The 14,106-nt window shown below is 41.6% G+C and overlaps 1 protein-coding gene across 1 annotated transcript in view; it reads left to right on the top strand.

Annotated features, from left to right (window-relative positions):
• The window catches only part of LOC119579415, a gene marked incomplete at its 5' end in the record, with an annotated part of 16,379 nt that continues 2,273 nt past the window's right edge, over positions 1–14,106 (top strand). Inside the window, 7 exon segments of the mRNA XM_037927218.1 lie at positions 1–227; positions 6,371–6,504; positions 8,825–9,080; positions 9,912–10,006; positions 10,794–10,863; positions 11,732–11,845; positions 11,995–13,051. Of these exon segments, the coding sequence (XP_037783146.1) occupies positions 1–227; positions 6,371–6,504; positions 8,825–9,080; positions 9,912–10,006; positions 10,794–10,863; positions 11,732–11,845; positions 11,995–13,051 (1,953 nt within the window).

Below are 14,106 nucleotides of genomic sequence, written 5' to 3'. Positions count from 1 at the left end.
CGTCAGTGGTGGTGTACGACAGCGGCGCCTGCACCCGGGAGGAGGACGACCCCGCCCATGCCGTCCTGTATTTCCGCCCACGGCACACGCCCACCACCGCCCGCACCTCGCTCGCCGGTCAGCTCGCGGGCGTCGTGCACTTCTGCAGCCATGCCTTCGCCACGCCCTCGGTGGTGCGCACTCGGCACGCCCACGTTGCGCTGAAGGACTATGGGCGGTTTGTGATGGTGAGTCATTTTCATTGTTCTTTTTTTTTTTGTTTTTTTTTCTTTACCTGATTTATTTGATTTATTTATTTATTTATCGTTCTATTTATTTATTCATTCATTTAGTTAGTTAGTTATCAGTTTTTATGTATTCGTTTACCTATTTATTTATCTCCTTTGTTTATTAATTTATCCGTTTATCAATTTATTTATTTACCTTATTTCATTTATTTAACTACCTACTTATTTATTTATTTCTAAAATTAAATTTCTAACGAGCTCTTATTGCACTCATGATAATTCATTTTTAATCTCGTTCTTGTTTACCCAAAGGCGGGGTTAGTCAGGAAGCTGATGAGGTTAGCTGCAACGTTTATAAATGGCCAGGATAATAAAAGTAATTGTGGCATTATTACGAATTATATTTTCGGTTAAATAGAACAAGCATTTTGTACCACCCGGCGTCTGTTCCGCGGCGGGATCATGTAGCCATTATTCTGTAATATATGTAGGCTTTTTATCAAAATAACTAGAATAGAACTTCACTAGATGTATTTATTTGGTTAGAACGCACATGCACACTCACGCACACAGATATGCATACGCGTACGCACGCGTACACGCAAAACGCACGCGCACGCACGCGTACACGCAAAACGCACGCGTACGCACGCACACCCAAACACACACACACACAAACACACACACACATACACACTCACACACACACACACTCACACACACACACACACACACACACACACACACACACACACACACACACACACACACACACACACACACACACACAAAATATAATATTATTAGAAAAAATAAACAGAAAACGAGAAGAATATATAAAAAAGGTAAAAATAAAAATCAGGTATTTGACAGAAATTCCATCGGAAAACGGATTTTAAAAATATGAAGAAAGGAAGAAAAAAAAAGATTATTATTAATTTCAAAAATGAATAATTTACCATGCAAATATAACAGGAAAGGGGGGGGGATGTTGTAGCGCGGTAAGGGGGGGGGGAGGGTTATTCTGTGTTAATGGAAATGACACTCGAATAGAAATTACAACGAATGATGAAAAGGTCGTGTCTGTGCAATTGCATGAGATTATGCAGATAGTGGAAATAAAATCACAACGGGCGGTATTGAAATTGCATCGGAGTTGCATGGAGAAATGATCCTGGATGATAGCATATAGAATCGGAAGGGGGATAGGGGGGGGGGGAAGGGAAGGGGAAAGGGAAGGTGAGGGGAGGTGGTAATGGGTAGAAGAGGGAGAAGGGAAAGAGAGAAAGGATGGAAATGAAGAGGGAGATAAGGAAAGAGACGGGAGGATGGAGGATAGGGAAGGAGGAGGAGGAGAGAAGGAAGGAAGGAGGGGGGTGAGGGGAGGGGGAGGGGGAAGGGAGAGGGAGGAGGTGAGGGGAGGGAGGTGAGGAGAGGAAGGAGAGGAAGGGAGAGGAAGGGAGGAAGAGAGAGGAAGGGAGAGGGAGAGGAGAGAGAGAGAGAGAGAGAGAGAGAGGAAGAAGAAGAAGAAGAAGAAAAAAAAAAATTAAGAAAGGAGAAAAGTAATAGGAGATGAAAAGAAGATAGAGAGGCTGAAAAGACCGGAAGAAGAGGGGGTAAAGGTAGATGGAAATATAGAATAAAGGAGGGGAAGAAGAGGGAAATAGGTATAGGCGAAAAGAAGCAGAGGAAGAGGGAAAAGAGAGGAGGATGAAGAAAAAAAAGAAAGGGCGGAGAGGAAGAGAAGAAGGAAGTGTTTGGAAGGAAGGGAGAGAGAGAAGGAGGAATAAATGAAAGGAAAAGGGAAAGAAAAAGAAGGATTGAAAGAGGAGAAGAAAGAAGGCAAGAAAAGTTGTATCACTTATCCCTTTCACCTTTTTTTTTCCTCCGCTTACTTTTTCCTTCTCTCTTTCTTCCCCAATTCCTTTCTTCCCCAACGTACGCGAACATGTTTCCTCGGCGCTACCTTTCCCCTCTCTCCTTCCTACGGCTCATTTCTCCCTCATTTCCTCCACCTCCCTCCATCCACCCCCATCTCCCTCATCATCCCCCGTACACCTTCCATTTTCCACCTTCCACCTTCCACCTTCCACCTCCAATCCCCACTTACTCCACCATCCCCCACCCCCTCCACCCCCTTCTCCCTCCTCCCCCTTCTCCCTCCACCCCCCTCCACCCACCCTCATCACCCCAACCTCCACCCTCCACCCACCCTCCACCCTCCACCCTCCACCTTCCACCTCCAATCCCCCACATTACTCCACCATCCCCGCCACCCCCCTCCATCCTCCCCCCCCCTCTTTCACTCGGCGCCAATATCCCGGGCTGAACAAACATGGCGACGGATCTTGGCTACGTAATCGAGGTCGCTATGATACACAAAGTAAACTTATGCGCGTTATAATCCTTCCTTTTTTCCTCACCAACGCGCACACATCCGCGAGAAAAAAACGTTACAGAGGGCGATGCGTACATGGGGGCGGTGCTTACATACACGGCGCGTACATGGGGGCGGTGCTTACATACACGGCGCGTACATGGGGGCGGTGCTTACATACACGGCGCGTACATGGGGGCGGTGCTTACATACACGGCGCGTACATGAGAGGTACTTATATGTTTTAAAGTAAAGGTAGGAAAGTTGAAGAGATTGTGGGGAGGGGGAGAGGGGGAGGGGGAGGAGGGGTGAAGGAGAAAGAAGAAGAAGAAGATGAAGAAGAAGAAAATATAGAAGAAAAGGAAGGGAATGAAAAAGAAGATGATGATGATGATGATGATGATGATGATGATGATGATGATGATGATGATGATGATGATGATGATGATGATGATGATGATGATGATGATGATGATGATGATGATGATGAAGAAGAAGAAGAAGAAGAAAGAAGAAGAAGAAGAAGGAGAGAGAGAGAGAGAGAGAGAGAGAGAGAGAGAGGAGAGAGAGAGAGAGAGATGGAGAGACAACGCGAGGGAGAGAAAGAAAGAGAGGAAAGGGGAGGGAGAGGAAAAAGATGAAGATGATGGCAAGAAATAAATATATATGAAGAGAAAGAAACACCAACGAATAGTAAAAATTTTGTAAAAAAAAAAAAAAAAAAAAAAAAAAAAAAAACGTAATCGATTTTTACAAGAAAAAGGTTATAAAAAAAAACACGAAAATGTGAGAAGCAAAAATAAAACAATAATTCTTCACACGAAACAAATATCAAAAGGAAGTAAATGAAAACAAAAACAAAGACCGAAAGGAGAGAAAGAGAAACGAATTGATAAATGACACGACAGAAAATGACTTAGAACTTAATAGAAGGGAAGTGTGATAGCGAAAGGGAATCACGTGAGGGTCGAGGAAATGAAAGGAAGGGAATGGCATTAACGAGAAGAAAGAGGAAGAGGGAGAAAACTAGATTGGTGATAACTGAATCAATTTATTGTTATCACCAATCTGTTAATTCAGACCATCAAATTGTTAACGGTTATTTATTTTTTTTTATTTTTTTTTTATTTTTTTTTTTTTTTAGTCTGTTAATCATTTGACAATTCTCATCACCTGCTGCTAATTATCAAGTGATTATCATCACCCCTTATTTAATGATTATCATCCCCAACAATTTATCAACTTGTCAATCTCTTATCAGTCATCACCAACCAGCCAACTTCTTATTAGTCATCACCAACCTGTCTGTCAGTCATCACCAACCTGCCAACCTCTTATCAGTCATCACCAACCTGCCAACCTCTTATAGTCATCCAACCTGCCCAACCTCTTACAGTCATCCCAACCTGCCAACCTCTTATAGTCATCCCAACCTGACTCTTCTAGTCATCCCCAACCTGCCAACCTCTTACCAGTCATCACCACTGCAACCTCTTACCAGTCATCCCCAACCTGCCAACCTCTTACCAGTCATCACCAACCTGCCAACCTCTTATCAGTCATCACCAACCTGCAACCTCTTATCAGTCATCACCAACCTGCTGCCAACCTCTTATCAGTCATCACCAACCTGCCAACCTCTTACCAGTCATCCCCAACCTGCCAACCTCTTACCAGTCATCCCCAACCTGCCAACCTCTTACCAGTCATCACCAACCTCTTATCAGTCATCCCCAACCTGCCAACCTCTTATCAGTCATCCCCAACCTGCCAACCTCTTATCAGTCATCCCAACCTGCCAACCTCTCATCAGTCATCCCCAACCTGCCAACCTCTTATCAGTCATCACCAACCTGACAACCTCTATACCAATCATTCCCAACCTGCCAACCTCTATCAGTCATCACCAACTGCAACCTCTTACAGTCATCCCCAACCTGCCAACCTCTTACCAGTCATCCCCAACCTGCCAACCTCTTACCAGTCATCCCCAACCCGTCAAGTGAATCTTCACCTTGAAACAAACAACACAAACAATGAACCACTTATCAGTGCATGAAAAGAAATAAGAATAGACTCGATAACCGACAGTGACACAACCCATTGCATTAGAGAAAGACTGCAAAGAGCTACAGGAAAAGATGACAGCGTTAACTCATAATATGCAACTAAATGAGGGTATAAGACTCGATAGAAAAGAACATCAGACAAAATATAACAGTAAAACGGGAAACCGGAATTTAATCAGATCAAATGAAATGATATAAACTGCAATGATAATGTATGATGATAATGATGAAAATGATAATATAATAAAGATGATAATGATAATGATATTGATATTAAATCTTAAGTCATCCAATGAATATAATATAATAAAGTATGATGATGTTAGTGACAATAATAATAATTATAAAAAAATGATAATAATGATGAATTATCACATAAAGGAATAAGATACTGATAATAATCAGAAGTTATAAAAGATAGAATAAGCGGTAAAGAATGAATGATAATAAATAAGATGATGGAAGGATAAAAGAGAGATAATGAAATAATAGATAATAATAAAATAAAAGTAAATAAAAAATGAAATGATAAAAATAATAATATATATAATAATAATAATAATAATAATAATAATAATAAAGATAAGGATATTAATAATGATAATGATATTAAGGATATATGATTATAATTATGTTATTGATGATAATAATGATAACATTGCTAACACCCAAAATCAAAACAACAGCAAAGAAATAACGAAGAAAAAAAAAAAAAAACGATAATTCAAAATAGAAAAAAGAAAACGGAAAACCGAAAAACGCAAACAGAAAGCAAACAAAAAACGCAAAAAAAACAAGCAAACAAAAAAAAAACACGCAAAACCGAAACGCTCAAACAGGAAACGAAAAAAAAAAAAGATAAAAGAAAAGAAAAGAAAAGAAAAGGCAAAACCCAAATACACAAACAGAGAACATAAAAAAAAAAAAGAGAGAGAGAGAGAGAGAGAGAGAGAGAGAGGAGAGAGAGAGAGAGAGAGAGAGAGAGAGAGAGAGAGAGAGAGAGAGAGAGAGAGAGAGAGAGAGAGAGAACGTAAAACCGAAACACGCAAAAAGAAAATGGGAAATAAAAAGAAAACGGAAAAACTGGAACATGCAAAGAGAAGGGAAATAATTAGCTATGGACTAATGATTTCCGTACAAAGGCTGTTCTTGCGAGGGAACTCACAGCAAGACGCTAATGATGTAGACCGCGTGTACGTGTGTGTATTAGGGGTTGTTTCATTTCTTTTCGTGTTTTTTTTCCTTGTTTTTGTTAGTTTTGTTGTTGATTTGTTATTTTTGTTGTTGTTGTTTTTATAATTGTCTTTATCATTGTCATAGTTTTTGTTTTTGTCTCATTCAGTATCATTTTCGTCATCGACATCATCATCATTATCATTATCATTATCATTATCATTATCATTATCATTATCATTCATCATCATCATCATCATCATCATCATCATCATCATCATCATCATCATCATCATCATCATCATTATCATGAACTCAAAGCATGAACTTTAGTGATAACAAAAAACGATAATAATAATGATAATAATAATAATGATAATAATAATAATAATAATAATAATAATAATAATAATAATAATAATAATAATAATAATAATAATAACAGCAACAAAAACAAGCTCCCCAAATCAGTAAAATTATATGAAATTAATCAACCCATCTAACCCCTCCCCCCCTCCCCCCAGATGGTGTGTGGGCGTCGGGGCGAGTGGGCGCGAGCGAGACTGCAGGAGGTGACGAGGCTGCTGGACGCGGCGACCGGAGGACTGTCCAACTTGTGGATTACCTGCGGGAGGGACCAGCAGGTGTTCACGGAGAGGTAAGAGGGAAGGGGGGAAAGGGGGGAAGAATGGGGGATAGGGAGGGAAAAGGGGAAGGATGGGGGAGGAGGGAAGGAGGTTGGAGGGGGGAAGGCGGGAAGGAGGTGGGAAGCAGGGGGGGGGGATGAAGGGAGGGACCAGCAGGTGTTCACGGAGAGGTAAGAGGGAAGGGGAAAGGGGGGAAGGATGGGGGATGGGGAGAGAAAAGGGGAAGGATGGGGGATGGGGGATGGGGGGGAAGGAAGGATGGGGAAGGGGAGGGAGGGAAAGAGGTAGGGGGTGAGGGGGGAAGGCGGGAAGGAGGTGGGAAGCAAGGGGGGGTTGAAGGGAGGGACTAGCAGGTGTTCACGGAGAGGTAAGAGGGATGGGGGGAAAGAGGGGAAGGATGGGGGATGAGGGTAAGGGGAGGATGGGGGATGGGGAAGGAGGGAAAGAGGTAGGGGTGAGGGGGGAAAAGGGGAAGGATGGGGTGAAGGAAGGATGGGGGAGGATCCGGTGAAGGAAGGAGGGGGGAGGGGTAGGGGAGAGAAGGAGGAGAAGGTAGGAGGGAGGGTAGTTGGGGGAAGGGATTGGGGGAAGAGGGAGGAGGAAGGAGGGGAAGGGAGGGAGGGAGAAAGGGACGGAGAAAAGAGGGAGAAGGGGACGGGGAAATGAGGAAGGAAGAGACAGGGAAATGAGGGAGCAGGGAACTGAAAAAAGAGGGAGGAGGGAATGAGTAAAGGAGGGAGGCGGGGAAGATGAAATTGGGGGAAGGAGTGAATGGGGGGGGGGGTTAAAATGGGGATGAGGATGGGGTGACTGAAGAGAATGGAGATGATCATGACTGTGATGGTGATGGTGTTGGTGATAACACTGATAATCATTTGAATTGTGAGCAATGAGGATAATGATCATAATAGCAATGATAATAATGATACTTATTAATAATAATGACAATACTCATGATAATGATAGTAATTTGAATAATGATGACAATAAAAATAATGTTTTGATAAAGATAATTAATAATGATAATAATTATTATTGATAATTATTAAAATAGTAATAATATTAACAGTAATGAAAATAAAGTTTACTAGTAGTGTTTGTAAAATCAATACAGTTAAAGCAGCGAAATTAAGAACCATAATAAGTATGCTAATACTCAGAACAAGAAGGAATCGACAAAAAAGGAAATAGATATAAATGCATGAATACCCAAATACATACAAAGTAGCCTGAGTAGGTAAAAGCCAAGAAGTAAGCGTGCAAAGTGCGTCCCTCCCCTCCTCCTCTCCCCTCTCCCCTCTCTTATACCTACTCTCCTCCCCTTTACCCTCTCCACTCTCGTCTCTTCCCTCTCTCCTCTCTTCTACCCTCTCTCCTATCCTCTACCCTCCCCCTCTCCTCTCTCCCCTCTCTCCTTTACCCTTCCTCCTTCTCCTCTCTCCCCTATCTCCCCTCTCTCCGTCTTATACCCTCTCCTCTCTGCCTTCCCCCTGTCCCCTCTTCTCTCTCCCGTCCCCTCCCCCTCTGCCTCCGCCCTCTCCCCTGTGCCCTCCCCCTGTCCCCTCTGCCCTCCCTCCCCTCTTCCTTTCACATTTCTCCGTCGTCGCTTCTCTGTCGTCTGAATGGAGGGAAGTTTCGCCTAAGTGCCCTCCATTGTCGGTGCAAACTGCAGTCCCTCCCCTCTCACTTCTCCCCTCCTCTCCCCTCTCTCTATTTCTCGCTCCTCCTTCATTTTCCCCCTTTTCTCCTGTCTCCCCCATCTGTCTTCTCCCTGCTCTATCTCTTTTTCTTTCTTATCTTGTCTGTTCCGTCTCCCCTTCCTTCTATTTTTTTCCCTCTCTCCCTCATTTTATTTTAGCTTTTCATGTCATGCAGTCTGGGGGCAACCCCCCCTCCTTCCTTAGTTCTAACAATCCCTTTTAAGCTTTTTAAAAAATTATGGATTTGTCTTTTCCTTTCTCTCTCTCTCTCTCTCTCTCGCTCTCGCCGCTCTCGCTCTCTCTCTCTCTCTCTCTCTCTCTCTCTCTCTCTCTCTCTATATATATATATATATATATATATATATATATATATATAGATAGATAGATAGATAGATAGATAGATAGATAGATAGATAGATAGAGATATATATATATATATATATATATATATATATATATTATGTATACTATATACATATATTTATATATATATATATATATATATATATATATATATATATATATATATATATATATATATATATATATTCTGTGTGTGTGTGTGTGTGTGTGTGTCTCACGCCTTTTTCCCAATCGGCTTGTGACCTCTCATGCCCTCCCTCCCTCTCAGGCTGACGAAGGTCCTGGATGCTCTGCTGCCCCAGGCCCTCCCGGACGCGGATTTCCACGATGACCTTCCCACGCAGGACTCCCCCCACAGCACCTCCTCCAGCACCACGTCCCCAGCCACGGAGGCCTCGGAGGCGGCGTCGGCAGAAGGCACCGCCGGAGGAGGGAGGGCGGATCCGAAGGAGGAGGACGGAGAGGAGTCCCTGACTCTTCTCCATAGGATCTTTGACGCCGTTCCCTCCGTCCAGCTGCCCAAGGTGGGGAGGTCGGATTGCTAGGGGTGTTGGGGGAAGTGTGTGTGTGTGTGTGTGTGTGTGTGTGTGTGTGTGTGTGTGTGTGTGTGTGTGTGTGTGTGTGTGTGTGTGTGTGTGTGTGTGTGTGTGTGTGTGTGTGTGTGTGTGAATAGGTGAATGAGTGAGATAGTGAGAAGAGAGAGAGAGAGAGAGAGAGAGAGAGAGAGAGAGAGAGAGAGAGAGAGAGAGAGAGAGAGAGAGAGAGAGAGAGAGAGAGAGAGAATATAGCATATACATAAGTCTATTTCTGTTGCCAGTGGACCACGTGGCTGTTTACCATGTGGATCCAAGTCCCAAATAGGAACCATTCACTCAGTGAGGGCGTAGATGACGTTGTTATCTGATCTCGCTTGACCCGTCAGTTCGTGACCAGAGCTCGACGCCGTAAGGTCGGCCCAGCCCTCCCCCTCCGGGCTGGCTGACCTGACCCGTGTTCCAGCATACCGCTATTACCTATATATTTATACATCGTCTCGTGTGTTCCCATACTGTGTGTCAACTCTTATTAATAAAGAGTCACGCCGTTATACCAGTATCACTACCCTTGCAAAACCATTATAATAGGGTTTATACCCATTATAGATAATTTTGTGAAGGTATATGCATTATTTGAAGGTTAAAAAAATACTAACTACAACTAACCAACAAGGCAAACGTAACAACTCTACACAATATGCAAAAAAAGGACAAATACCTAAGGCACCCCTCCCACCTTAAAAAAAAGAAGAAGCAAAAACAGGCACTGCACAGTTTTTCCATTTTCATTTCCCGGACTAACAAAGGCTCTCCCAACAGAGCGGGGGCGGTGTGTTCCTGAGGGCACAGCAGGTGGTGGAGGCGTGTCAGCAACAGCCTGGAGTCCTTGCTGGGGCCACCATGCATAAAGACAGGTGAGTGGAGGCGAAGGTATGTGGCTGAAGGGAGTACAGGTAAAGAGAAGTCAAATGCACTGTGTTAATGGTGTTTTTAAATGCAGCAAGTTAGCGATATTCATTTTGAAGTAAAAATATGTTGAAGGCTATTGGAGTGATGATATTATAAGAAGTAAATGAGGCTGAAAGAAATGCGGGTTAAAGAGGATCGTGTATGCACTGTGTGTCAGCGGTGTTGTTTTAAATGCAGCAAGTTAGCGATACTCATATTAAAGTAATGATAATGTTACAAGCAACTGGAGTAATCATATGATAAGAAGTGAATGTGGCTGAAGGGAAGATAGATAAAGTCGTGAATGCTCTGTATATTAACAGCGTTGTCTTAAGTGCATCAAATGAGCGAGGTTCATATTAAAATATAGATGTTTTGGTAATGGTGTTTGAAGGTAATTAGTGATGATATTATAAGAAGGGAATGAAGCTAAAGGGAATACAGATAAAAAAAAGTCGCATATGCACTGCGCGTTTATGGTGTTGGTGTAAATTCAACGATACTCATATTAAAGTTAGGTTGTTTTAGGAAGTAGCTTTGGTGTTTAAAGGTAATTAGTGGGGAGATATTTTAGGAGGTGGTTGTCGCGTTGAAGGTAATGTTATTAAAATGTGAGACAGACAGACAGACAGAGACAGACAGACAGATAGACAGACAGAGACAGACAGACAGACAGACAGACAGAAAGAGAAAAGAAAAAAAGAAAAATATACAGTAACTAACAATCTGACGAAATGTTCTGTATTTTTCCAGGGTACTTAGTTCACAGTTGAACACAGAATTGTCACACATTTTGGCAGCGCTTCCATTACACAAACAGAAGGTAAGCTGATTAATTGTGCTATTTTTAGAAGTGTTGGATTCAAATGCAGTGTGATCTATTTTGTTTAATATATTCAGTTCACATTTTAAAATCTGCGTAGGGCTGTTGTCAATGTATACATTAAGCAAATCTGCAATGTTGGAACAAAGCGCTTAGCTTGGCCATGCATATATGGATTTCTTAACATGTTTTTTCCCTTAAAATGTGTTTTCTCCCGCTCCGAATGTTTCTTCTTTTTCTCAAATTGTAGTCAGCAGCGGAGTAATAATATATATATATATATATCTATATATATATATATATATATATATATATATATATATATTATATATACATATACATATATATGTATCTATAATATATATATATATATTATATATATATATATATATATATATATATATATATATATATATATATATATGTGTGTGTGTGTGTGTGTGTGTGTGTGGTGTGTGTGTGTGTGTGTGTGTGTGTGTGTGTGTGTGTGTGTGTGTGTGTGTGTTTGTTTGTATAATATATGTATATATATATATATATATATATATATATATATATATGTATAATATATATATATATATATATTATATATATATATATATAATACACAGATATAATACTTGTAATGTTAGTAGGAAAATTAGCTTATTTCATAACAATTTTATTAATATGTAAGTGTTCATATTTGAGGTCACAGCAGGTTAATTATGCTTTGCGTAATATGCATAATTAGTGCATAAACCATTTGCTGAAAAGGCCCATACTAATGGAAATATAAATGTGAATTCGATTAGCATCATTTGGGAAAGAATTAATGCTGGAATATCAAATATCAAGGCACAAAAGTTCACAGACCGACTGTTTTTAGGGCGAAGTGTTGGAGGAACGGGCAGTGGAATATCGCCTTCCTAATGGCGTTCAGCTCCTGAAGTTCCACGTGCCCAAGGAGACCCATTCCGCTCTCCGTGCTGATGTGCCCAAGGTAGGTCGTCTGCGGCTGCTGGGAGATAGTAATGGCTGGTTATAATCTATGGTGGAAAAGTAGCAGTGCTGAAGTAGGGATATTATTTTATTTTGTGGTATTGTTGTAGAATCTCGTATGGTTATAAATACAATGTCTGATGCTTCCAGTCGATGTCCCGCCGTGGAGAGCGAGGTCTGCATGGAGAGGCGTCCTCGATGGACCTGTCTTCCTTCCGCTCCGTCCTCCACGCCCGCCAGTCCCTCCATTCCTACCCCTCCACAATACCAACCTCCGCAGAAGGAGCCCTTGATGATAGATATGCAAGCCCCAACGAATCACAGCTGCATCGCCTCCAGCAGCAACCACCTCTGCGAGGCCCAAGTCTCATGGCCAGGATCAGTGGCTGCAGCGACCTCGCGGACACCCGGCCCTCGCAGAGCCTGCCGGGGTCGCCGAGGAAGATCCGGGTCGCCGCGACGCTGCCGGACGTCGGCAGCAACTCGCCCGACCTGCGCTACAAGGTGCTCACGGCCGGAGGCCGCGCCCGCCCGCCTCCACCCACTCCACGCCCGCAAGATGCCGGCGGCAGGAGCGCCAACGGCCTCAATCCCGCCTCCAAGCGCGGCCTGGGCCTCAACCCCCCGAGCTTATCGAGGTCGAGCCACGAGAAGAAGGGCGTCCCCAACAACAAGCTGACCAACGGCGCGGCCGACGGGTCCAAGCTCAAGAACGGCAACGTGTCCCTGGGCTACGATTCGGAAAAGAGTGAGAGTGGCTTTGAGGACGGGGTCCAGTCGGACAGTGAACTGAACATCAAAAACACAAAGAACAAACTGAACCTGCAATTCGCTCCCGATAAGATAAACCGACCCAGCCACGAGATCGAGCTGGAGAGACTGGGCAATGATGAGCCCAAAATAACCCGCGAGATAAATGGGAATCTCTCGAAAGACAGCGATTCCAGTGGCAAGGACAGCCCCACTGATAACATGACCAGCCTGAGGGCACAAATGCTAGACTTCAGGGATGAATCAGACACTTCAAAGAGTGAAGAGTCTGAAATCAGTGTCTTAGATCTAAATACCTACATTGAAACCAAAGAAAATGGAGATCGCCAATTAGCTGAGGCCGTAAAGGGTTTGATGGAGCTGACCACAAGGTCTGATGATGATGATGATTACACAAATGAAAGTCAGTCTACGGAGAATCATCTAACAGAGTCAGGTGAGCCTCTTTGCATTTTTTGTTTGTGCAATTCTTTCTATTATTACTTTTTTCATTTATATTGATTATTGCTTTTGTAGTACTTCTTTCTTTTGTTTTGTGTTGTTGCATATCTCTTTTAAATTGCTTTTATAGAAGAAAAATAAAACATAAGCGTCTCAGAGGTTCTTAACAACATGGGGATTGGATAGATAAGGTAACCTGTGATTATGAAATTCTTTCATTGGAGGAAGTATCATTGTTGATATTTTTACTAAGATTTATTATATATATATTTGCGGATGTGATGTCATGTCAAATTATATAATTGTATTCAGTATTTAGAAATATAAAAAATGTATTTGTATAATCAGCTTCGTTTACTTTTCACTTTTCAGTCACAAATTTTAATAGCAAATAAAATTTCCTGAAGTTTCATAGATGTTCTTTTGAATCATATGAGGAACAAGTCTGGTTATATAAATTCACAAACAAACAATGTTTCCCATAAGACTGGTACTGACCCATGTTCATTTGTTAATATACCTATTGTTAAAATTTCACTTTAATGACATTGGTAATGTAATTTGTAAGGAATATATATATATATATATATATATATATATATATATATATATAATATATATAGATATATATAATGATATATATGTATTATATGTATATATATCATATATATATATATATATATATATATATATATATATATATATATATATTATATATATATATACACACACAACACATGCATACACCACACACACCACACACACACACACCACACACACACACACACACACACACACACACCACACACACACACACACACACACACACACACACACACACACACCACACACACACACACACACACACACACACACACACACACACACACACACACACACACACACACACACACACACACATATATATATATACCTATACCTATACCTATACCTATACCTATACCTATACCTATACCTATACCTATACCTATACCTATACCATATACATATATATAATTAATATTTATATATATATATATAATATATATA

This window comes from Penaeus monodon, chromosome 12 (assembly GCF_015228065.2).
Source record: "Penaeus monodon isolate SGIC_2016 chromosome 12, NSTDA_Pmon_1, whole genome shotgun sequence".
NCBI lineage: Eukaryota > Metazoa > Arthropoda > Malacostraca > Decapoda > Penaeidae > Penaeus > Penaeus monodon.
The sequence above is the reverse complement of the archived record's forward strand: the minus strand, read 5'-3'. Positions and strand labels throughout refer to the sequence as shown.